Below are 24,765 nucleotides of genomic sequence, written 5' to 3' on the forward strand. Positions count from 1 at the left end.
ATAAAGATCACTACAAAGTCTGATTTCATTTGTCATTATTAATTTATAGTTCTGCAAATGGGGTCCCCTATATGGTCGTACAGAAAGAGAGAATGTCATGATATCTCTGCATAAATTTGTATGACAGCTTCACATTTTTGATGTTAAAAGAAAATCATGTGTACATATTGTAAAGATGTATTTACAGAAATTATTGCTTCTCTCTCAGTTGAGAGAGAGAGAGAGGCTTTAGTTTCCCTTACTTCTCCTTGAAGATACTAATTGAAGGAATATCATGTAATCAAAACCTATTATATTAATTATAATTTCAAACAGACGTACATATGATAAATCGTGTAATCGGTTAAATTAACTGAGCAACGACTAAGAGACTCTCGAATGCCACCCATTATATTTAGAATTAAACGCTGTATGTATAAACAGCGGTAATAGGATCTACGACGGTGTTACGTGGGCTACTCTTCGGATTCCTCGAATAGACTGAATAATAATAACCAGCGATAAAAGCAACAAGCTTGTGTAAGCTGTCATCCTTACTCCTTCGGAGAAATGATGATTGTCACGCGCGAAATTATCGAATATATACGGTATTTCAGAACCGTATGATTCATCTTTCATTTATATGAGTCCTTTAATCAATTTTAAATACATTTTTAGAGTCGATATATGAAGAAGGATTATCTCGATATGTCAATTCTGAATTTCATATATTATAAAAATATCCTGGAAATCAATATTTAAATAAATTACAAATCTATTAAGAGAAAGTTTATTCGCACCTCTGAGAAATATAGTTTTTAAAAATCTTTCAATTTTTCATATGCGACTTTAAAATCATTGTCTTAAGTATTCTTGTTTTTTTTTTAAGTCTATTAATATTTTAGTTTTAATCCATTTTTATGGAAAAATTAATTTCAAATTTAGGAATCTACAAATGAAAGATAGTTCGTTAAGTCTGCAACATTCCGTATCTCAGGTATTAGCTCGCGGCGATAACGCGCGTTAATATTAATCTCTTGCTAAATTTAATTAAAGTGAAAGCAGCCTGATATCGGATACTCGCATGGTCGATGATCTGATCGACGCAACATCTGGATACTTTCAAAATAACGAATATAGTATAGATAAAGAAGAGGAAACGATTGGCATATCTATTTAATTAATGCCCTGCAACGTGAATGATAATGCACGCGTGTAAATTATGCATTAATGTAATTCGGACGTGCGCGAGATTTATGCAAATGCTACGGGGCTCAAGAGCGCGGCATGATGCCTCGTGGAATTGAATTATTATCGTTACTATATGATTGATCCATCATTCGAGAATTATTACACCTGACATAGATAAGTCCCGATGATTTGCTGGTAATTATCGTTCTATCAATCTGCAATCGGGTTGATACTTTGTCGGTAATCCTATTTATCATTTATCATCGATTGCGTTAATTATAGATTGTTTTGACTGAAGAATATTGATATTATAATAACGATTCAGCAATACAGGTTTTACAATCAGAATTGAGACTATTTTCATCGTACTATCGCGTAAGACGCGAAAATGTGATTTTAATGTGACACAATTACATAATTTATTTCTTTTTCACGTCAAGATATTAATTTCAAAATTGTAAAATATATATAAAATGTTACGCTTCAGAGGTAATTATTGCATTTTAACAGCGCGTCGTCGGTGATTTTTCTGCATATTACCTCGGGGCATTTAAATGAGAAATGCATAACTGCGCGAAGGGGCAGTTATATAGAGAGGTATTTTATCTCGACGTACTCTCTCCTCCGCCGCGATCTCTCGTGTCGCCGCGATCAATAGTCTCATCTCGTATGCGGGCACACCTAACGTTCCGCCGCGATGCGTGCGCGAGCGTGCGTGAGAGAAAGCGGGACCCGATATCACACACGCGGCAACATAAGATAATCGCGGGGATATTCTCGATTTAAGGCCCCATCGCACACTCGCGCCCACACGACAGAGGCAGAGGCCGCCCGCAGGAGATCCCGGCCCCAGATGCCAGACGATCATAATTAACCCTTTCACTAAGTAAAAGACACCGTCTGCTTTCCGCTACTTTACATTCGGACGCTCACGTGTCCTATTCCTTACGAAATTGTTGTTTGATTTAATTGACCGACAAAACGCGCGTTCCCCGGTATCGAGTTAAATTCGTAATTTATACTTTCCGAAAGTGGATTCTGGGACTTGTTACTCGACAGCATTGCGACAGAACATTTTGCAGTTGAACGACTTTTTTATATAAAATGTTTGCCACCTGGCTTTATTTTTGGCAGAAGGATTAAAGAAATGAATTTAAAATTATAATTAACGAAAAATATCAATGTGCAACTCACAAAATGATATTTTTTGTATTTATGTAATTCTTTTGATAGAAATTAAAAAATTATTATTTACATTAATATAATATTCGAAACAAGAGTGAGTGAGATGAGCTTTTTTTTTAGGAGCCATATATTTACGAACACTGCAAATTACATTATAATATAATATAATAAAGTAGCGTTAAAATAAAAGACACCGCCTCTCGATTATTTCGCGAGGGGGACCAATCTTACAATTAGATATTTGCTGCAATCAGGTATTTTTTTATACATTGTAACGATTGCACCTCGTTATCGTAGCAATCGAAACAATAAGGACGCGTATTTTTTACGCGAATATTTTCTTAATGGCCGATACCCAGCGATCGAGAACTAATCGTTATTGACGGAAAAATCGATTATAATCTTTGAAGCGTGTAAGCTCACATATAAAATTGTCCGGATGATTTGCATAATGGATGAATCTCTCGGGAGTTACTTGGTAATCAGCAATACAATATAGCCTTTCTCTCCGTGTAACACACAGCTCTTAAGACGCGCGTTCGTACGAGCTCGCGCTCGGATCTCAGAAATAATCCGCTCCACGGTAATTTACTAGTTATGGCAACTAGAATCATACTAAGGATGAAATTATATCCCCGTAGCCACGTAAGCGCAAAACAAAATTACAGTTACGGTCCTCGTATAGTAACGGCCGATCCCCTCATTTAGCAATCTCCAACAATATAGTTTCTCTATCCTCCTCATCCCCTATCTTACCCGCCTTCCTATTCTCTTTCTCTCTTTCTGCGATATTACAAAACGCGGATATAATTTCGTACTATAACTAAGATTCATCTAAATCTAAACACACATGTAGAATATGTGTTTATGCGTCCCTCTTTCATCCACGGCCAATTGGAGAAAGTTTGATGCTTAACTCAACATGACTTAAATGGCATTATAAATAAATTTTTTGACTGTACTTGTTTTTTATCGAACGCATGCTAAATATCTATAGAAAAAGAAAGAGAGAGAAAGAAGGAGAGAGAGAGAGAGAAAGAGAGAGAAACGCGCGAGAAATGCACATACGTCATTTCTTATGTGCGCATTAAAATCACCGGGGCGCCTTGTAGCGTCGCGTGACTACATCTTATTTCAGGAATGCGGTTGCAATATATTGCAACGAATTTTGTTCTGCTTGCAATTAGCATACATTTCAAAAGTTGATTTATAGATTACGCGATATGGTATAATATAGTTGATTTAGATTTTATTTATATTTTCGAATCTCTTTGTTACATTTAAACACGAAAGTTATTTTCGTAAAAAGATCCAATTATTATTTTATTAATTATATAGAAGAATTCATTTCTGATTATCATTAGAAAATAAATTTTATTTTTTGGTCCCCTCCTGCCTTTGTATTTTATATAAATAATTTTCTACTTTCACGAGAGTAATACTGAATTTCTTTATTCTATGCGCGATTACAGAGGAGCCTACGTGTCAAATTTGATTTATTATTAGCACAATAATATATTCATTTTATTTTAATCATATATCATCAGGCGAGACTTTGTTTTTTTTTTTTTTTTTATTGTGTGATGTAAGAAAAATATGGAGACATAAGAAAGAGAAATCGGCAAGAAAGCGGAAGGAAGAGAAGGAGGAGAGGAAGTGAGATGAGCAAGAGATGCGTGATCCACGGAAGAGGAAGCCAAGCAAAGAGAATAACCGGACGTAGATCAGTTTGCACGTGGTAGCACGTGCAGAGGCGTGGTTCGTGGGAGGGACGTGCATACGAGACCGCTGTAATTCACTTGGCACACGGCTGTTTGGCTAACATAAGCCCTACTCTTTTCTCTCGACCGTTCGCTACCCTACTCTGCCACTGCACATTTACCTTGCCTATATAGCGTTGCCGCTGCACCGTCCCCAGGTTCTTCCGTATTCTTCACGCGCGCGATGCATCTCAGGTGCCAGAGTCTAGTCCCCGTTCTAGGCGCGACTGCACTCTCTCGAGGGAGCGAGAGAAAAAAGAGAGAAAGTCGACAAGGGTTGGGCGCGGGGAGAAATGTTGTCTCTTAATAAAATGATAAAAATTTAGCTGATCTTTATGCAGAATCTTTAAATAAAAATTTTAAAAGAATTTTTAGTCTATTTAAATAATAATTTTTGTGTTAAATTTTTTATATAATTTTTTGAATGAGCTTATATAGATATAGCATATTTTTAATTTTATATAGTTGACAACTGTTAAAAAATTATTGTGATTGATAATTGGTTTTTTGATATTTGGGTTTGATATTTTTTACTTTATATCATTTCACGAAAATGCGTTACATTAATATATTAGAATGTTCTTTAATAAGATATTATTACTATAATATTTTTCTAGAGTTTTAGTAATTATAATTATTTACATTACAGTTACATTCGGTGCATTTTTTACGATGCATTTGTGTGTGCTTATTTCCATCATATTTTTCACAAACGAGATTGCGCGTAATTGCATATTTTACTCGTGTAATTCTAAATTATGGATTTTATAGTATATCCTCCAGCGGGCTATTAAGTGTCATTTTAGCACATAAAAATAATCGCGAATGAGATTCACGATGTTTTCACCCGTAATTAACTGTAACTGTAACATGCTACTAGTTGACGGTTCTCTTGGTATCGACTAATTTATTGCGTGGTGATAACGACATTGTATTTTATAGCGGTAAGAGAGTACAAGCGTATTGTACCTTTGAAGCATATTACTATCAAGAACCGGCAGATAGTTCCGTTAATTATATCAGGTTGTTGTTTATGATTCAGTAATTGATATCATAATTTATGGCAACATAATTTATACCAAACATATTTCTCTTACATGTTTATTTGTTATATTAATAGTATGCGTGCTAAATTTAAATATATGCGCATTTTTTTATATACAGGGTGTCCGATAATAGTCACGCCAACCGTCGTGTGCAGATTCCTGGGATCATTTGGAGACGATGTTTCCTCAGCGAAAATGTCGAGGGAGGTCATTATTTTTTGCATGTTTTCAATTTTTGCCATCGTGTATCTTTGTAACTAAGCCTTAAATTAAAATTCTATTAAAGTAAACTCTACCTAAAATTAACTGAAGAACGTGAATTTATTATTATTTTATTTCCACAAGGCTTAGTTTGCGAAAAACCCTTTATTTTCAATCGCTTATAACTTGAAAATTATTGGTGTCTCGACATTTTTGCTGAGGAAAAATCGTCTCCAAATGATCCCAGGAATCTGCACACGACGGTTGGCGTGACTATTACCGGACACCCTGTATATTCTTAAACGTATTTTATAAATTATTTTATATTTTTGCATTTTTATAAATGATTTTATATTTGGAAAGTTAAGTTGGAAAAGAAATCTATATTTTTTTTTCATGCTTACATTTTCATAATGTCATACGATTAAATATTTTTTAAATGAACAGTTCTTCGTAAGATGCATTTAATTTCGAAGATTGATATTTTCAGTAATATGCATTTTTTCTCGCGATAATCGCTCATTTTTATCTCGCGCGACCTCGGGATAATTAATGGGAATTCCTGAATCAAACGTAATCGATGCACTTTATCGATTGCAGAAGACACAGTCGATTTTCCTCTTCATCTCTTATAACAGTATCGCAGATAACAATAAGCCTGTTTTCTCTTCTCACGCGCGTTTATTTCGCCATATAACAGCCGGTCCATTGTACCTAATCGTCACGTCTTCCACGCGTAAAACACACCCCTTGCTAGATCAATCGGTGTCACGGTGAAATCGCTTATGACCGATGCTTCGCGATCACGGCGGGTGGTCTTTCGTGATCATGAAATTAAATCGAACGCGACTTCGGCACCCGTGACTATCGACGAATGGCATCTCCATGGGCGATGCGCCGGGACGCTTTGCATCCGGCTGTTGTATCCCATTACTTGCGCATACCCAAACCTCTATCAATTCGATAAATCATCGATGTCTTTACGCAGACACCCCTTCCTGTTTTTTTCACAATTTTTAATTCTTTCACAATTAAATGAATGATTTAAAATTATAAAAATGCTTATATGTATTTTATTTTAACGTAATTAAACATAAAGTAGCTATGGATTTTCTCAGATTGATTAGATAAAACGAATTTTGTTTTTTATCTGAATAAATATTTGTAAACTTATTATCTTATTAAATTTTCTAATCTTTAATTAAATTTGAGTTGACTTCTAGGAATGATATTATTTCGTAATTAGAGAAATTATTTCTTGTGCAATTAAATTTTGATGTTTTTTTTTTCAGAAATATAAATTGAAATATAATCGAAAAATTTTTAACAAAAACTAATAGAGAATTACTTTTCGTTTTTCTCTCTTTCTCTCTAAATTCTTTAATTGTAACGATTTTTTAATTACTTTAAATTATGCGGAGAAAGCTGCAGCGAGAGCCTAGTATGGACGATCGTCACAAAAACGTGGTCGCTGGCATGAGAATGTCTGTCCCTCGATTGTCAGAGGATAATATCATGTAATAATAATCGAGAAAGGGGGTGAGATGCGTGGTTGTTTGTATAGAATAGGGTGGTAGTATTTTAAATGCCAATGATTTCATATCTCCCCAGGGTGTACGCGGACACCCTATATAAGACGATCCGGCAGCGTTCAAGTGCTCAGTCGACGATGAGAATCCACCGTTTAATAAGATTCACCGCGAATTTCTGTAGTGGAAGTGATTTCGGAAATTTCTCTTATTTACAATTGATTAGTTTTTCTCCGATTAATCATTCAATTCTAGAAGAGTTATTCTAAGTATTAAAGATTTGTCTGCTGTAATTGTATAATTTTCTCGGTCACAGAGTGATCTGCAGACATGATTTCCATGGATGACGGACATTGTCAGTATCGTAGATATTGTACGTACGTTTCAAGAGTATTTAACTTATTATTTTTTTTCAAGAATTTGATATTTGAAAATGTAATTTTGTGTGCTCCAATATCAATTAATTAAATGTTTATTAAAATTTATGATGTAATTGTCTTCTCTTCAATAATATTTATTTTCTTACTGCAATTTGGATATCTAGTTTTGTCATCAATATAAATATGTATAACATATATGAAAATAATAGAAAACATAATCAGGGGAGGAATATTTTATGAATTACGTTAAATATTGCACAAAAATATTTTTTTTTACAATGAAGAATTGACTTTAACATGGAGATTTAAAATTAGAGGATAGCCGAGTTGTACTTAATGATACCGGAAATACAGTGTACATACAACGATAGAAAGCTAAAAATCAATATTAACCGCGTTCTTGCGATAGAGAAAGTGTCCCACTGCAGCTTCTCAACGTATCGTTTGAAATTGATATGTCAGGAAGTTTTTTTCACCGAGAAACGAGGTTGCGATCCATTTTTGTCTTCTCACACATAATGATGTTATTTCATTTGACGACAAGCAGCGCATACATTATTCAACCAGTATTTAAAGTCTATTGAAGGAGTATGCATTATATTATGTATCTATCATGTATTCTACTTAGATGATTTAAGGGAGAAATAGATAATTAATACTAATATATTAATAAGAAAAATCGAGAGAATCGAGAAAATCGCTTTTTGATCAGATTTTACTGTAATTTGTAAATACTAAATAGAACAACTTGCATAATAATATCATACATTATTTCCTACTCCAAAAATAATTCTTTTCTCTTATTTATTATTTTATTCTTTCGTATTTATAAATTTGTCTTCTTTATCTCTAAGTTCAATTAATATATATATATATATATATATATATATATATATATATATATATATATTCTATTGTATCTCTAATATAACAATATAATAACCTGGAGAATCGTCTGGGTGTTGCAGGGCAACTGCATTCGCCGAACGGCGACAGCGACAACAGCAACGGTAGCCAGCGTGCGGTGGCTGTTACTCGCAGTGAGGTAGAGCAGCAACAGCCGCATCGCCAAAGGCAGCAGCAACGTCAGGCGACCGCTACCGTTCCGGTTCTCGCCTGTACTAATCAATCGTCTATTACTACGCCCACAACCGCCTTCACGGTGGCATCAAGCATGCTTCTTTTGCAAACACAGGTCAGTTCCATTTTTATAATATATAATTCCAGCTTTCGTTCGTTTGACGAAAGTCGTACTAAATTTGTTAAAAATTCGAAAATTGAAAAAAAAAACAAATAAAAATGAAGATGGAGTAATCGAGAGCAAAATGATTGATAGAAAAGTTAAGTGATATTCTGGATTATCGTCTGTCTTGCAGTAATTGTGTCGACTTAACAGATTGGTTAAGCCTTCGTGTTTGCATGTCGACATGACGCAATATAAGTTGTAATTTTACGTAATAATATTCATCCGTGTAAACGCTCATATCTCTCATCTCATCTCATTTCACATAAATAATACCGAGAAGAAGGTTTTACGAGAAATATGGATATGTAATATTTCAAGCTCTAAGAAAGTAAATTTCACGTGCGTGCAAATAGCATATCGCATGTTAAATAATTTACAGTTGATTAGAGAATAGACTTTTATTATTGACTTATCGTTTTCCCATTTAATCTAACATAATTATATATTTTTAGCGTTAAATAATTCAAAGTTATTTAAAATTTAATATTTACTTTTTAATTTGGAGAAATAATTCTAAATATTGCTTTAAAAATGATATTAACAAGCTGTAAGATTTATTGGTCTTCTTTTCTGAAATCTTTCTCACTTCTTCATATTTTCCATTCTCTCTTTGATCATTTATTATCGTACGATTCTCTCTTATCGCAACAATGCCCAAAGAAGCCGGCGCTGCATATCAAACGACAATCGCACGGTATATTAGTATTATACCGAGATATATTACTATCCATCATCTTTCCCATGAATTCGTCTTTGCGCGACCAGCTTGAAATTATCGCGTCACGATCTGTCGATTAATCTAATTCTTATCGACTCTCGGGTTCTCGGGATTCCACGATGATCCCGTTTGGCATCTGTATAACAAGATCTTCCTACATTCCTGCGATCGTCATCTGCGCTTATCACGTGCAATCTGCATTTCGCATATCTGGATGCTATTCTATCTGTCTCTCACTTCCTCTCTCTTTTTTTCTTTTCTTCCTGTTTGCTCCGTTTCGATCTCTGCTTTCTTCTTCATGCTGGATATAAAGTGGCATTGCGACCAATTAATCACTAAAACGGGAATATGCCGCGGAATTAACGGGCCAGCACCGAAGACATTGTCTCGATGATTTAACGAAGGAATAGAGAGGGTGGAGGAAGAGAGAGGGACGTTTTTAGGACGCCGTTTAGCAGGACATTTATTCACGGTCTGGAAAGACGAGGCTTCGATCGCCGGTTCTCGGGGGAGCGATGAGCGAAATGTCAGCCCGAAGCGGAACCGGCACTTGCAAATTGAATATCCACCCTCCTCGACCATCCCCGTCCTTCTCCTCTCGTGATGTTATCCTTCGGTCTACTCCCTGCTATTATGGTATTTTTGTTTTTCATCCTCGGATTTTAATACACAGATATATTTCTTCAGAACTCAAATTTATTACTAATGATTTCTGATTTCTTTCTATAAATTTTGGAAGAAAGATTCGCATTTTTTCATCGGGTATAATATTGCATCATTTATGAAAATGTGCAGATATCATAAAAATAATATTTTTTGTTGAATATACCTTTTCTTCTTTCCCGGAATTAACTTGCAAGATTTAAACAGATACTTTACATTAATTATTCTGATGACGTTTATATTTTTATCCTAACTGATTGAAGGCACAAAATTTAGTGAACTTGTTTCACAAGCGGAAAAGAAAGTGTTATTGCGCGATCGCTCCAAGCGAATCACGGGGATAATAAATCTTCATCGTTAATTTTGAAAGTTGGGTAAGCAGTTTGGATATTTTACGATCGATTGAGTAATTCTCTTACTACGATATCTTATAACACGTATAGTTTCTCGTCGAATCTTGATTTACAAATTGTATCGTCGTTTATTATCATTCCATTGCCGCGGGAATATTTAAACGGACTGCTATAGTCTTTTACTGTCTATCGACTATCGACTATCAATGATTGAATCGGGAGGGAAGAAAGAAAGAGGCTCTAAGCCTCTATCGAACGCTAGCTTATAGACAACACGCGATACGAGCTTGGCTTGTCCAATCCTCTCTCGAACATCCTCACTGCGCACCTCGATTGTACATCGATGTCTCGCCACCGTGGCTCGCAATTGTGCTCGAGCAATGTTTCTGCCTTGCAGTTGGGTGCTTCGATTTGTCGTTTGCACGGCTCTTTCCAGAGACCGTGATAACTCCGCCGAAGGAAAAAAATCACCGGCGTTTAAAATTAATAATCGATTCTCGTTTATTCGGTATGTAATTAGAAAAACAAAAGATTCGCAAAACTCATATCGGTATGGTGTTCAAATTGGCTCACGTCATTTGTACGACGCAGGTATTCTTTATTTATATTTTTCTTTCGTTCTTCTTTTATTATTCATTTTCCCAGTTTTCTATTAAATTTATAATATTTTGTAATATTTATTAGCGCGCTTTTCGTCAAACTTGTGTGTGTAATATAAACTAATATTTTATTGAATTAAACACAGAGAGAATTTTCTCTTAGAATTTATCCTGAAAATCATGGTAATCGTAGGAGAATATGGTATGGAAAGAATTTCTCTGATTAATATTTATCACAATAAAAATAATAATATCTATTACAATAAAATATAAAATATGTTTTATATTTTATTGTGATAATATTAATTAGACAAATTCTCATAAAATTCTTTCCATACCATATTGTCCCACGATTACCATGATTTTCAGGGTAAATTTTAAGAGAAAATTCTTTCAATGAATATTTATTGTTAATGTATCTTTTTGTATCATATGTTTGTATGCGTGTATGTATAAAACTTGTTATTTAATTATAATTATATTTTTCTAATTTGATTAATTTTATAAATTATTATTATGCGAATACATTTGTTTTATTTTTCTAATATTTATAAAATTACTTTTGCTATCTTAGTTTCACGTTTTACATAATATTTTATTTATAATGTACATTCTGTTACTAATGCTTCGTATAACGTTGCTCATAGATGTGGTGACAATTTTTTTTATTACTTACAGAGCTCCTTCGGATGTAGCAGTTTCGTGGAATTACTGAGTGGTCCTTACACAGACCCTGCGGATGCCGGAAGTTTGCCCGAGGAGCTCGATCCCTTTCCAGAGTTGCAGCTCGGGAATCCGCAAGGCGTATCTTCGGTCGATGAGTCCGCTCAGTCTCACCAAAGTCTACAACCATCGCAACCACCACCACCACCGCCACCTCTCCCTGAGGACATCCAGGCCGATTCTCTTAGGTATATGCAAATTCTATTTTCAAATTTATAATCATAATTTTTACAAGAATTTTTTTTTCAAGTAATATGGCAAGAAAATTATTTGTATCATTAATATTATGTTATTGAAACAATGAGAACTTTACGATATTAAGATTTGTATAAAATGCGATATACCTTTTTGTTTGTAGTCCTACACCCTTGCCGAGCTTTCAAGAGACCTACACAGTGCAGCGATATACCAGACAGGAACTTCAGGGCCTCGGCATCAAGATGGACGATGAATGTTACGATACCCCAGTATATCCTTGCCCCACCACTCACTATCCAACCGAATTTCCGGCTGCAGTGTCGTATCACGAGCACCAACAGCAACAGCCGCAGCAGCAGCATCCTCACCATCCTCACCATCATCCGCCGCATCATCAGCAACAACAGGCCCCGCATCATCATCAAAGTTACTTTCCCGCGGAATCGGCGCCCACTCCGGCAACAGCGGTCGTTCCACCCTCGAATCATCGACAGGATCCATCCTATGGTGTAGCTGTCACTGTACCTATGGTTTATGGGGCACCATCAGCCATCGCCAACGTCGCCACTCCTGTAGCTCCTACTGATCTCTGTCCGAATGTCGACACTAACGTTATAATTGGCACCTCTAGGTCACGAAGGGCGTCGCTACCTACTCAGAGATCAGAGTCGGCAAGGTAAGAAGATTTTTCACGAAATAATTATGATAATGATAAATAACTTTACGTCTCATTGCTCCTCGTTTAAATTTACGATATTCTAATGTGAGAGAAACGAGAAACTTTTACACATTATCTTGTTTAAATTTATTATTAATTATCGAAGCAAGTTTATTTTTAAAAAATACAGAGACGCAAAACTGAAATGTACTTAATATTTTAATTAAATTTTAAAATAAAAAAAAGTGTAATATATCTTCAAACTTATATACATATATTTTTTTTATTTTTATAAATAATTCAAAAATATTGTGCGAGTTTCGCTTTCGTATCGCCGAATATATGTCATGTATTACACGTTTCACGAGGACACGAGACGCGACAGTTTTTTGGAATCCCTGTTCTGACTAGTGACGGATTATAGATCAATGTGTCGTGTTAACAGTAGTGGGAGCACAGAGTCCCCGAAGCCGCGCGGCAGCGGCGGCACCGCGAGCTCCACCGTCAGTTCGCCGTCGCCCGGAAGCGGCACCAGTGGTGAACGCGCGCCCCCGAGCCCGAGTCAGCTCTGCGCCGTGTGCGGCGACACCGCGGCCTGCCAACATTATGGCGTGCGTACTTGCGAGGGTTGCAAGGGCTTTTTCAAAAGGACCGTGCAGAAAGGCTCCAAGTACGTGTGTTTGGCCGAGAAGGCTTGCCCGGTGGACAAGCGCCGGCGAAATCGCTGCCAGTTCTGCCGATTCCAGAAGTGCCTGATGGTCGGCATGGTCAAGGAGGTAAGTAATAATACTGTATTGCATAAAATAATTGTAAAATTGTCTTTCTCGAATTTTATATTGAATATAAAAATTGTAACGTGTGATAAAGTAATAAATTCTCTCGCGATGATTAATTGTTTCAAAGAGTTTTCTCAAGGTTGCTTCTAAGATTTAAAGCCTACTTGAAAAAAATAGCAAGAAGAATTGTAACGCAAGCAGATGTGAAATAAAATCAATAATTAATTATATTATTTAATTGTTGTGCAGGTTGTTAGAACAGATTCTCTGAAAGGTCGGCGAGGCAGATTGCCTTCAAAGCCCAAGTCACCGCAGGAATCTCCGCCGAGTCCGCCGGTTTCCTTGATTACGGCTCTGGTTCGTGCCCATTTGGACACAACGCCGGACAAGGCGAGTCTCGATTATTCGCAATATCGACAACCGAGACCGGGTGATCCCCCGATGACCGAGGCGGAGAAGATTCAACAATTCTACAATCTATTGACGACCTCGATCGACGTCATCCGAAACTTTGCCGACAAAATCCCCGGATTCACGGATCTATTGCGGGAAGATCAGGTGAGCGATCATTTATAGCGATCAATTAATGATAAATAAAATAAAATGAAAGGCGCATAAAAATTTTTAAAAATTTAAAAATATAAAGAATACAAAAAATTAATTTAGAAAAAAAGAAAAAATTTTCGATTGTAGAATTTTTACACATAAAATCCTGAAAGTTTAATCGCCGATTCTTCATGGTCTCTTTTATCGAGATACATATATGTCGCTCTTGTAATATATATTGAAGATATCGACTTTCGGGCGATATCCATTGGGAACTAGCGGTTATAGAGATCGATAGCTCATACATTTTCTAAAAGGTCAGTCTTGACGAGCTTTCGACGAGCAGGTGACTAGTAAACTGCTCACGAAAACAGACAGTAGATGTTAATTTGTTATATCCTTAAAACTAGCGAGAAGATTTTGCTGCTCAGATTTTGCCTAAATAAAAATATAATTGTTATTTCTTTATAAATGTAATTTGATAACGCAAATAATAAAAAAGTTTATCTTTTGATCACGGTGTTTTCGATCAATCTAATAATTTGTATTTTACTGACATTAATATAATTTCACATATTAATAATTTCACGATTAATCTGATTCCAGGAACTGCTCTTCCAATCAGCTAGCTTGGAACTGTTCGTGCTCAGGTTGGCGTACCGCACGAATCCGGACGACACGAAGCTGGTGTTCTGCAACGGCGTCGTCCTGGCGTTGGAGCAGTGTCAGCGCAGTTTCGGCGATTGGCTGCACAGTATTCTCGACTTCTGCAAAGCCCTTCATTTCTTGGAGGTCGACATCAGCGCCTTCGCCTGCCTGTGCGCTCTCACCCTCGTCACTGGTCAGTATATAATTCATCTGATGCTTTCACCCTTCATTATATTATTAATTGAAGAATCAAGTGTAGATTGCCACGCATTTATACATATAATGATATAATATAATCACTGCTACTATAAATATTAATTGTACAGTTTTCAGTTTGCAATTTTAATGATAGTCGCTTTAACGATACCTTCAATCTTCCTTCACTCTGTTCACTCCACCTGCATCTTATACCTGTCTACGGGATAAATAATTAATCCGTCGAATCAATTAATTATTGATGTTCCGACGAAAGGAACGACGATGCTCCGCGTTTTGCACGCGATCTATTGGCAACCGGACATGCAGGTGTGCGGTTTACAGGCGCGATCAGTCGCAGTTTCTATATCGGGATATTTACGTATCGAAAATTGCGTGACTGATATTATTGTATAATACTTTAATTGATCAATATTTCTTAATCTCGTAAATATTAATGATATGCCATAATTAAATCTCAAATTATATTATAAGATACTTGCCGATATTTATAATATTTATAATATCGGCAAGTTTTTTGTAAAAATATAAAATTTTGTTTTTATTATTCATAAATATTTTTATGATTTTTTTTCCCAATATAATATAATTTTAAATCGATAATAATGATGCCAATCAAGTTCGTTTGTAAAATTTCAGAGAGGTATGGATTGAAGGAGCCGCATCGCATGGAACAATTACAGATGAAGATCGTCTCGTCTTTGCGCGACCACGTGACTTACAACGCCGAGGCGCAGAGGAAGTCGCAGTACCTGTCTTATTTACTGGGCAAGATACCGGAGCTGAGGAGTCTCTCGGTCCAAGGCCTCCAGCGAATCTTCTACCTAAAGCTGGAGGACCTGGTGCCGGCGCCGCCTCTGATCGAGACGATGTTTGTCGGTAGTCTGCCCTTTTAAACCGAGACGAGCACAGTCTAGGGCTCGTCAGCACATAGAACAATTACTTTCTCAGATCCGTGCGGTTGCGTTATCTTCGTTCTAATTGCATCCTTCTTAGTTCGTATTACTACACGTAGCTTTATTCTCTTCTTGCGTATAACTTCTCGCGCTACCTAGCGGGTACATTGCGGTCCTCGACGAAGCCTTAGTTGACATCTTCTCATGACTTCGTGAAGAGTATCATGAAGGGTTCGTCGAGCAGGAAGAGCAAAGAGAACCATGACTGGTCGTACGAGCGAGCGAAAATTGTCCGCGCGGTTTCAACGCGAACGGTAATCTTATGTTAAGGGAAAGTTTTACGCGTGTATGTGCGAGTGAATGTGTATATGCGTGAATAAGCAAATGTGTGTATCATGTGCGAATGCAAATGTACAGAATGCATGAACGCAGGTCTCTGCATGCGCGACGGATGGCGGGCGTCGAAGACGTCGCCGTTACTATTAATAGTAAGCTACTATTGCTATTGCCGACGAGTGAGTTGGCGGGAGCGGAAAGCGGGCGTGAGGCGAGTTGCGAGACGGTTTCGCTGTTCTCCCTCTTCTAGCTGTAGCAGATTTCGCGCGGACTCGGATGCGAACCGAAGGATGGATTCCTCTATCTATGAGACGGGAAGATTTTCCGCGCGAAGGACGCGACGTTTTTCTCACTTTTCTATCTAGTTTGTACGAGACTCTCCTTGCCTCGCCTCGCCTCGGCTCGTCCTTCCCGCGGCTATCATACGTGCGACCCACCACTTCTCGAATATCTCGGTAATATCTTCGGCAGTACCTTGCCCGTCGCTGGAAAACGCATCGGCGATTCGCAACATATCAGAGCAATGGCGAGGAGAGCGGATGAACGCTCTCCCGTCTTGACAGTAGACGTAGGATGTGACTGTCGATAGGACGCTCTCGACGGCCAGACGATGCCGAGTGCAAATGCGTCGATTGATTGTTCAAATGCGTGTAAAAAATTGATTTTATGTCGTATTATATATATATATATTTTTTTTTCTTTTTTATATCATGTCATATCTGTCCTAATGTGCGCTTTGGATTCTCAAGTCAAATTGATGGATCGAGCGCAAGAAATATAAAAAATGATAGAAACTGACGTGTAAGAATAAACTGTGAGGTTCATGTGCATTTAACAGATTGTAATACGTGTCTCTTGAATGTCTATGATGATGGGAAATGAATTTAGGAACTTTATTATTTTATGAGTTTAAGAAGAATCGTAGAGAAGTTGTAAACTTCTCTATTAAATAGATTTGAATCATAGTATTTTTATACTTTTTACACATTTTATATATATACCTGTCTTTAAGGAGATTATCAACAAATATCTCAGATATTAATTAATCTTAAATCGTAAATATTTATTAACTAGACATTTCTACAAGCATTTTACACGACTAGGTCCATCCTAGTAATTTAAAATTGCATAGCTTTGCTATATAAATAAATTATCAATTAATGAAAAAAAACTTAATACATCTTTTAATTCAATCTCATATTTTGATATGAGATCAGAATCAGAATAGTATCTAGATTTTACAATTATAATTTTAATTCACAGATTCGATTTAAACATTTTCGTCTTCGACATGAACTTCAAATTTCTTGGTTCGTTGAGCTTTTTTTTTCTCGTAATGCACTCACAACTAAATTCGGCATCGTCAGTGCCATTGGGGCGTCATCTAAAGCGCGTGATCGATATCGATCGGTTCTTTACCACTACTCTTGCGTTTATGTGATTTTAGAGAGTTAAGGCGAACAACCACGGGCCCACCTCGTTTGACAAAAGAAGAAACAAACAGAAAGAGAGAGAGAAAAAGTAAATTCAGCACGATGGCGAGGCGGGCCCGGCTTAAAGTTACCTATTACGTTATGACATTTACTTTTAATCAAACTAACGTAGAGTGTCCTATTTATATACGTATAACGCGCCGCTACTACTACTTAACTACTACACAACTACTTTACTATACCGTTATACTTATTACTACTCATTAATAGCGTTATTATTCTATGACGTTACTACCACTACTACCACTGTTACCAGCGTTACCTTTACTACCACTTTGTGTTACCATTGTCTCGCTACAGTAAGCTTCACCATCGCCGTCGTCGTCGTCGTCGTTTTAAAACGTCCTTCATCGCACCAGTGCCCTTCGATTGACACGACAGACGAGAGAGAATGCTAAGCAGGCATTCTCGCCTCCAGAATTACCGCAGTCGGCACGCATCTCTCTTTTTGATGTATATTGGTATTTTATCCACGTTCACAAGTAAGCCGTAAGATAAAGTAAGATTACAGATCAGGAATAACTTTGCATTGCGACGAAAAATGATTTGATTATTTTTACTGTTGAGATGAATATGAAAATTTAAATGTAAATATATAGAAAGGGAGAAATATATATGTAAAAGAATTCTCTCTCTTTCAAAATATTATTTTATTTTAAAAAATTATTAAATTAAAAATTAGTAACTTCTCTTCTTCAACTTTCTCTTTTTCTCTTCTCTTTTCTCTCCTCTCTCTTTTGTTTCAAAACTTCTGCTTTTTGTCGTTTTTAATATTTATAATTCTAATTTTATTTTATTTATAGACAGATATATGAATTTTTTATTTTTTAGTTTTCGAGACATTATTCACGAAAATAATAATAAGCTTCAGATTAAATTTCTTATTGCAGTTTATTATTTTTTCATACTCCATTAAATAAAATCTTTGTTTTTCTTCAGGCGCAGTTACTCCTACCAATGTAATCTTACGATACCACCACGCGTCGCTATCATAAAGCGATTCGAGCTTCGTAAATACAACAAATCAGACATTGTCTTCACACCATGATCCATGCAAATACACAAGCAAACATAAACACGTACATAAACAGAGACACGTTTACACAGAAACCGCATTAATTACCTGTACATGCACAATAGATATGATAATTACGTGTGTATATGTTATGTTAATCTAAAGTCGTGTGTATCCGCAAATGCTCGACGCCTCGCAGATTGGGCAGAATTGATACCTACAAACATATGGCGCCGCGATTTCACTTTTTTATTAATTCTCTATGATTGTAAATCCTTGAATTAACGTCTTCTATATTTTATTTAGCAATTAATCGTGTCATGTTGTTGATATATTGTGACACACAGCAAAAACACGGAATAAGTCAAATATTTCTGTCTAGAAACGGAAATCAGCCCCATTTTATCTTCATTCACAATTGTTCTGATTCTTTTGTAAATATTTTTGCGAAAATTTTTTCTCAATACTAATTAAAAATCCCTTGCGCGCGCGGAAAGAGTTTTGATATCATTTTGTATCAAGATGTAAATTTATCAGACATAGATTGATTTGGGAGAAAAAATAATTTGGAAAAAAAAAATTTTTTTTATGTATATAGAACATCGTACATACTTTAGAAATCGTGATCAATAATAGTTAACTACTGACAATGAGTGGAAATCTATAAAATAGTTTTTTATATGAAGGATTAATTAATAATTATGGATATATTGCTATTTATTAATGATTATTACAAAGGAATCATTTTAACACAACAGAAACTTACATATTTGATTATAATAATTATCGAATTTTTAACGATCTATATCAATATATTCATCCCTGAAAAATGCAGTGGATAGAAAAAAGATATTTAAAATATTTTACATAAATTGCATGCTCTAATATCACATTTTACGAGCGCAACCTGCTATTATTGGCCGATATCGCGTGATATAACATGCGTGATGTCATGTGTGTATTAAACATTAGCAATAACAGCAATGAGTGATTAGTCCATTCAATTAATACTTTAATTACTTTTTCTACAAAAGAAATCTATCAATTCCGTTTCTAGCGCGCAAAATTTGATTTGATTGAAAAAATACAAAACATCCAATGGACAACACGTCGATTTCCAAAAAATTGCCACAGAGAACATTTCTCTGAATACCGAATGATTTGTTAATAGTACGTCTACATTTGCGGATAAATACGTGTGCAAGTGTTCAAAAGACAAAATGCCCGGTAAGAATGCAAGGTAAACAGGATCCGAGGGTGCAAAAAGGCTCGAGCAACCCTTGCGATCAAAATTAGGATAACACGAGCCAGAGTCGATATCGTTTCCTTATTCGAGGATTCACGCGAAGGGCACAAAATTTCGGAAGCGTTTGTTTGAAAGAAACTAATTCGCCCCGCGAAATTGATAGCAATAAGATAGGAAAATTCTTGTTTAAAATATGCCAAATATCATTGATGCCAACGTCCTGTCAGAGTATTTTGTAACAAGAGAAATAGAGGATTGTTACGATTCTATCGCGATTGAAGAATTATAGGAATATAAAATCTTGCCTTTAGAATTTCTAAAAACGAACATTTTTTGAGAAAAAGCCTTTTAACATAGCTATGGAAAATTATAACAAAATATTTCTAGACATATATAAGAACAATATTATTAGTCGTTGAGCTTGAAATATTTATAAAATAATGTCTTTTCGGTAAATATAAATATTTTCGTCCGTCCATTGCGAAAATAAGTATTTAATAATGGACTAGATGTGTGTAGACGAAAAAAAAAAATATTCCGGGAGATAAAAATGACTAAAATAAATAATTTGGTGTTAATAATAATTAAAAAAAAAAAAAAAAAAAAAAAAAAAAAAAAAAATGAAGCAGCACATTGGCATCAACGTACGCGGCAATATAATAAAAAAAACGAAAATTATTTTTCATATTTGTAAGAAACGCTTCGGCGCAATTGGAATCCTTGAGGACGAACGCTTTGCCTGAGATTTGCCTTACTTTCTCCTCATATCAGTCCTCATATTTTGACGGGATCCTCGAATGTAAGGATCGACTTTCTTGTCCGCGTGAATAAAGTGTCAAGTCCAGAGGAGATTTCAGGAGAGGAGTTGCAGAAAAATCGAGATCGTGATTTTGCAGAAGGCTCGACTAGAACGAGAAAACCTCAAAGAGTTCTCAGTCAAGCAGGAAATAGAGATTCTCGAAAGGACGTATATTTTTTTTGTTCCTATATGTATCTTAATGAGAGTCTACGCGAAGTTAAAAGCGCAAGACTGATGTCTTCCGCTCCTGATCGTGAAAAATCATCCCTGGACTTAGCACTATGGCGAATTATTTTTTAAGAGAAATTGTCATAAGAACAGGCGAGAGAGAAAGCAAGGAAGGAGAAGAGGAGGAGGACAAGATCGGATCGTTTGGGCGTGAACAATAAAGTCGTTTTCACGACGAAACGAACGAGATCGTCCCGACGTTTGTTGTTTAAAACCGATTGTCTGTCATTACTGTAACGAAATAACAGTCAATTCCGCTAGGTGTAAATCTATTCCCTTCTCCCCGTTTCATCGATGTATACAATAAATGTTCGATCAACAGATTATTTTCGAATTCTCTTCGAAATTTTGTTAATAAAAATATTTCGATCGACGTCGCAACACTGAGTTTATCTATATCTATATCGTTGATTCGTAAAACGGCGGATATTCATGTACATGGGTATTTCATCATGTGGAAACAATACGGAACTTGTCGCACAGTTCTTCATCAAAATGATGAAAAGGTAATTACAATGTTAGAAAGAAAACACGTCACAGACATAATGCACGTATAGAAATTTTTAAAATTTATTAAATTTCTTATTAAATAAATTCCAGATTAGTTTCTCATAGAGCTCTTTCTTCATATGCACAAGTTTATTAAATTTTCTCTATCATTTTGAAGAAGAACTAATTATTTTAGGATATCATCTGAATTTCTTTCTCGAATTTGTATACAACGATTTTTTAATCTGTGCATTGTAGAAACTCTTCTCACTTTCATAATCACACTCTATTAAGAGAAACATATATCTTCTATCAAAATAAAAATTTTAAAAAATTAAATAACTATATTTACTAAACTGATTGAAACATGAACATAATTAATTTTTTTATAAATATTAGCTTGCAAATATAACTTTCTTGCTACACATTTTACAATATTTGTGAATTTAATATTATCGTAAAAATTTCCAACATAGCGATCTAATAAATGTCTTTATATAAATTAGTATATTGTTTCGATAACAAAATTTATTAGAGTAAAATATAAATTAAATTCCTCTTAAAATTACAATATTTTTTCATTGTTTCTCTCTATTGTACAAATGTCCACACATACATGCACATATCACGAACACACATATATGCTCGGCCAAAAAATCGCGTTTACAAATGTATTCTTACACGCGCTTAATCTATATATATGCACTTTATCTATATATATGAAGAACGAACGTTGTTACCGAAAATAAATCTATTAAATTAATGCACACAAACATGTCTATACACATAGCCAAAGAGACAATGTGAATAGCAGCCGACAAACGTCCACATAAGTGTTGTAAGACGATTCAAACTAAAGAAAAAGCATTAGATCTTTTGATAGATCGTCGATCTTTCTTCCCCCTCTCCTTTTTTATATGCTACATGTTATGCAAATGATTGAACACATTAATCGTAAATTAACGAAAAGGAAACAAAATATAAGGATAGTCGATGAAAACGAAAATGTCGATATATCGATGGTCGTACGAATTGAGAAGTAATAATTAATTCTATCGCACAATTGTGCAATCTCGCCCATTACGTGATTGATGCATGAGAGATAAAGAAAAAGAGAAGGAGAGAAATTATGCAGCAGATGTAACTTTAGTGATTGGAAATATAAAAAATTGCGAGAGGAGAATACTTGGCGCCAATCTTTTCATCCATACGACCGTCGATTATCGGAGAGTGATGAAAATGTCACTGTGTAATACTGTATTCGAATATTAATTAATACACATACACACACACACACACACACACATGTGCGCGCACATTCATAATACCTTCTTTCCGGCCTGATTCATTTTTAATTCTGTGCCGAGTCGCAACACAGTTTCCTCTCGCTTGGAATAATATATACATATATATATATATATATAAATAAAAATAATATATATATATAAATATACAGAGATATACAAATAAATGAATATATATATTATATATATACATAAATAAAAATATATATATACACATAAATATATATATAAATATATATATACTTTCGATATAAATGACGAAGGGAGGCAGTTCAAAGGCAAGATGTGAGAAAAAATTATAACGATTATATTTTATAAATAAAAAATTGACATGTGATATAGATGGTAAGGCACGCGAGAATGCGTTGCGATGCATTACGAAAGCAAATGTATTCTGTATATCGTTTCATTAAATCTACTAAAATATAATCGATCGATTATAGTTTTTCGCGCCCTTCTAAATCCTCTCATTGTCTCCTCGTTTATATTTTTTTTCTCCTGCTTGTCTATAACAATTTGCAATGCGTTCGACATCTTTTTAGTTCAAGGGCAGCCTTTTACATTAACCCATTCAATAACTATGAAAGACAATTATGCGCACCTGGCCGTAGCTCAACTCTAATACCGGTTCTAGAATTTACATACGCGAACAAGAGATTTCGAGGTCCAGACATTGATGCTGTTTTAATAAGTTGTCTTTATACAAGCGCTCATACCGGCAATAAATTAATATAGATAATTGCAAAAGATATTACCGATTGCTGACTGATTTATTCGAAATATATTATAGTGACAGATGTATATTATACTAACGTTATCAATAGTAATCCTAAAATTCTAAATATGTGTAGACCCTGTAATGTTTTTATAAATAATTCTGAATTATTGGTTAATTTATATTAAGTTTTACGGATTACTGGTTAAAAAGATTATTTTTTAAAGATGTATTTTTTATAAATATGTAAAGAAGAATATTCAAATAAGTGATTAAAAAGCTATGCGCTTATTTATTCTTACAATATTAAATTCATTGAAAATAAGTTGTTTGTAAATATAAAAGAAGCGAACAGTATTGCGCAATATGTATAAATATATACATGTACACTGAGAAAAAAATACTGTTGAATCAACAACATTTTTGTAGTTAAATTTTATTTTATTAATTCAATGATATTATTAATCTAATCAAATACTGACGTATTACGTAAATACGTCAGTATTTGATTAGATTAATAATATCATTGAATTAATAAAATAAAATTTAACTACAAAAATGTTGTTGATTCAACAGTATTTTTTTCTCAGTATACATATACATATATCAGTAAAGTATTTATGGGGAAGGTCAGGCTTCAGCTTCCCCTCTTTGAAATATATATATATATATATATATATATATATATATATATAGTATTATTCTGTGATTTTATTTTGTTTAATAAAATAGTGTTCTATAAGTGCGAAAATGCTGACAAATTAGTCGGTTATTTATATATATATTATATATATATATATATATATATATATATATATATTATTATTTTGCCCAATATAAACATACCTGTAATGTAATGTGTCTGTAATCTTCCTAATATGCTGTATGGATTTAAATGTGCGCGATTTTCACCTGTAAAAAAATCATAATTATCATACTATGTCATGTTCTGTCATATACATGTAAAGATAAATCTGATTATGACATATATTTTTCTATAATATATATTAGAAAAATATAATGTAGTCATAGTCAGATTTATCTTTAGAAAATATATCGGATGTTTTTTTTTCACACATATAATATAGTCTATACAATAGAATTATAGCTCAATAGATTAATCTATAACGATAATAAGATATATAAAGATAAGAAATGATAAAAAACGCTGACGCATTTGAACATTTTGAAACACCTAGTATCCGATATATTTTAGATAACGCTATGTGCTTATGCATTTCTATTAAGTATCTAGAAATTATTAAAATTTAGATAATGATTCATACTATAAAGTATATAAAAATATACCTCTGTACATGACAAATATTTATAGCGAACAATGACATCGAACGTTCGTAAATCGAGCAACAGCCTGTATTCGCGGAAATGATGCTTGCGAAAGACGATATTCGAAAGATGATACTGCAACTTACTTAAAAAACACACATCTCAAATCAAAAGACCCACCAACGGTCTGATCTTGCGCACGGACGCGCGACCAATGAGGCCGCGGAGCGCCGTGCCAGGTGACGCGCGCATCAGCTGACGCATGCGCGTTGCTTGGCGCTGGAGCACGCTTCGAGTAAATAGTTCGCGCTCGCGGAAACAGAATACGATCGTGACGGAAAA

The 24,765-nt window shown here is 34.8% G+C and overlaps 1 protein-coding gene across 6 annotated transcripts in view; it reads left to right on the top strand.

Moving 5' to 3' along the window:
* The window catches only part of Hr38 (Hormone receptor-like in 38), a 71,763-nt gene extending 48,913 nt beyond the window's left edge, over positions 1-22,850 (top strand). For 3 of the 6 annotated variants that reach the window (XM_083043472.1, XM_083043471.1, XM_083043467.1), the window contains 7 exons: positions 8,240-8,466; positions 11,529-11,761; positions 11,932-12,447; positions 12,854-13,205; positions 13,455-13,763; positions 14,358-14,592; positions 15,255-22,850. In XM_083043472.1, coding sequence (XP_082899598.1) covers positions 8,240-8,466; positions 11,529-11,761; positions 11,932-12,447; positions 12,854-13,205; positions 13,455-13,763; positions 14,358-14,592; positions 15,255-15,511 — 2,129 coding nt within the window. In that variant the 3' untranslated portion in view covers positions 15,512-22,850. The remainder of the gene's footprint in view (positions 1-8,239; positions 8,467-11,528; positions 11,762-11,931; positions 12,448-12,853; positions 13,206-13,454; positions 13,764-14,357; positions 14,593-15,254) is intronic. The other 3 variants (XM_083043473.1, XM_083043469.1, XM_083043470.1) reach the window with 2 other exon arrangements.
* The last annotated feature ends 1,915 nt before the right edge of the window (positions 22,851-24,765 follow it).

Source organism: Prenolepis imparis, unplaced genomic scaffold (assembly GCF_030444845.1).
Source record: "Prenolepis imparis isolate NDT839.2.m4 unplaced genomic scaffold, iyPreImpa1.0 SCAF_8, whole genome shotgun sequence".
NCBI classification, from domain to species: Eukaryota; Metazoa; Arthropoda; class Insecta; order Hymenoptera; family Formicidae; genus Prenolepis; species Prenolepis imparis.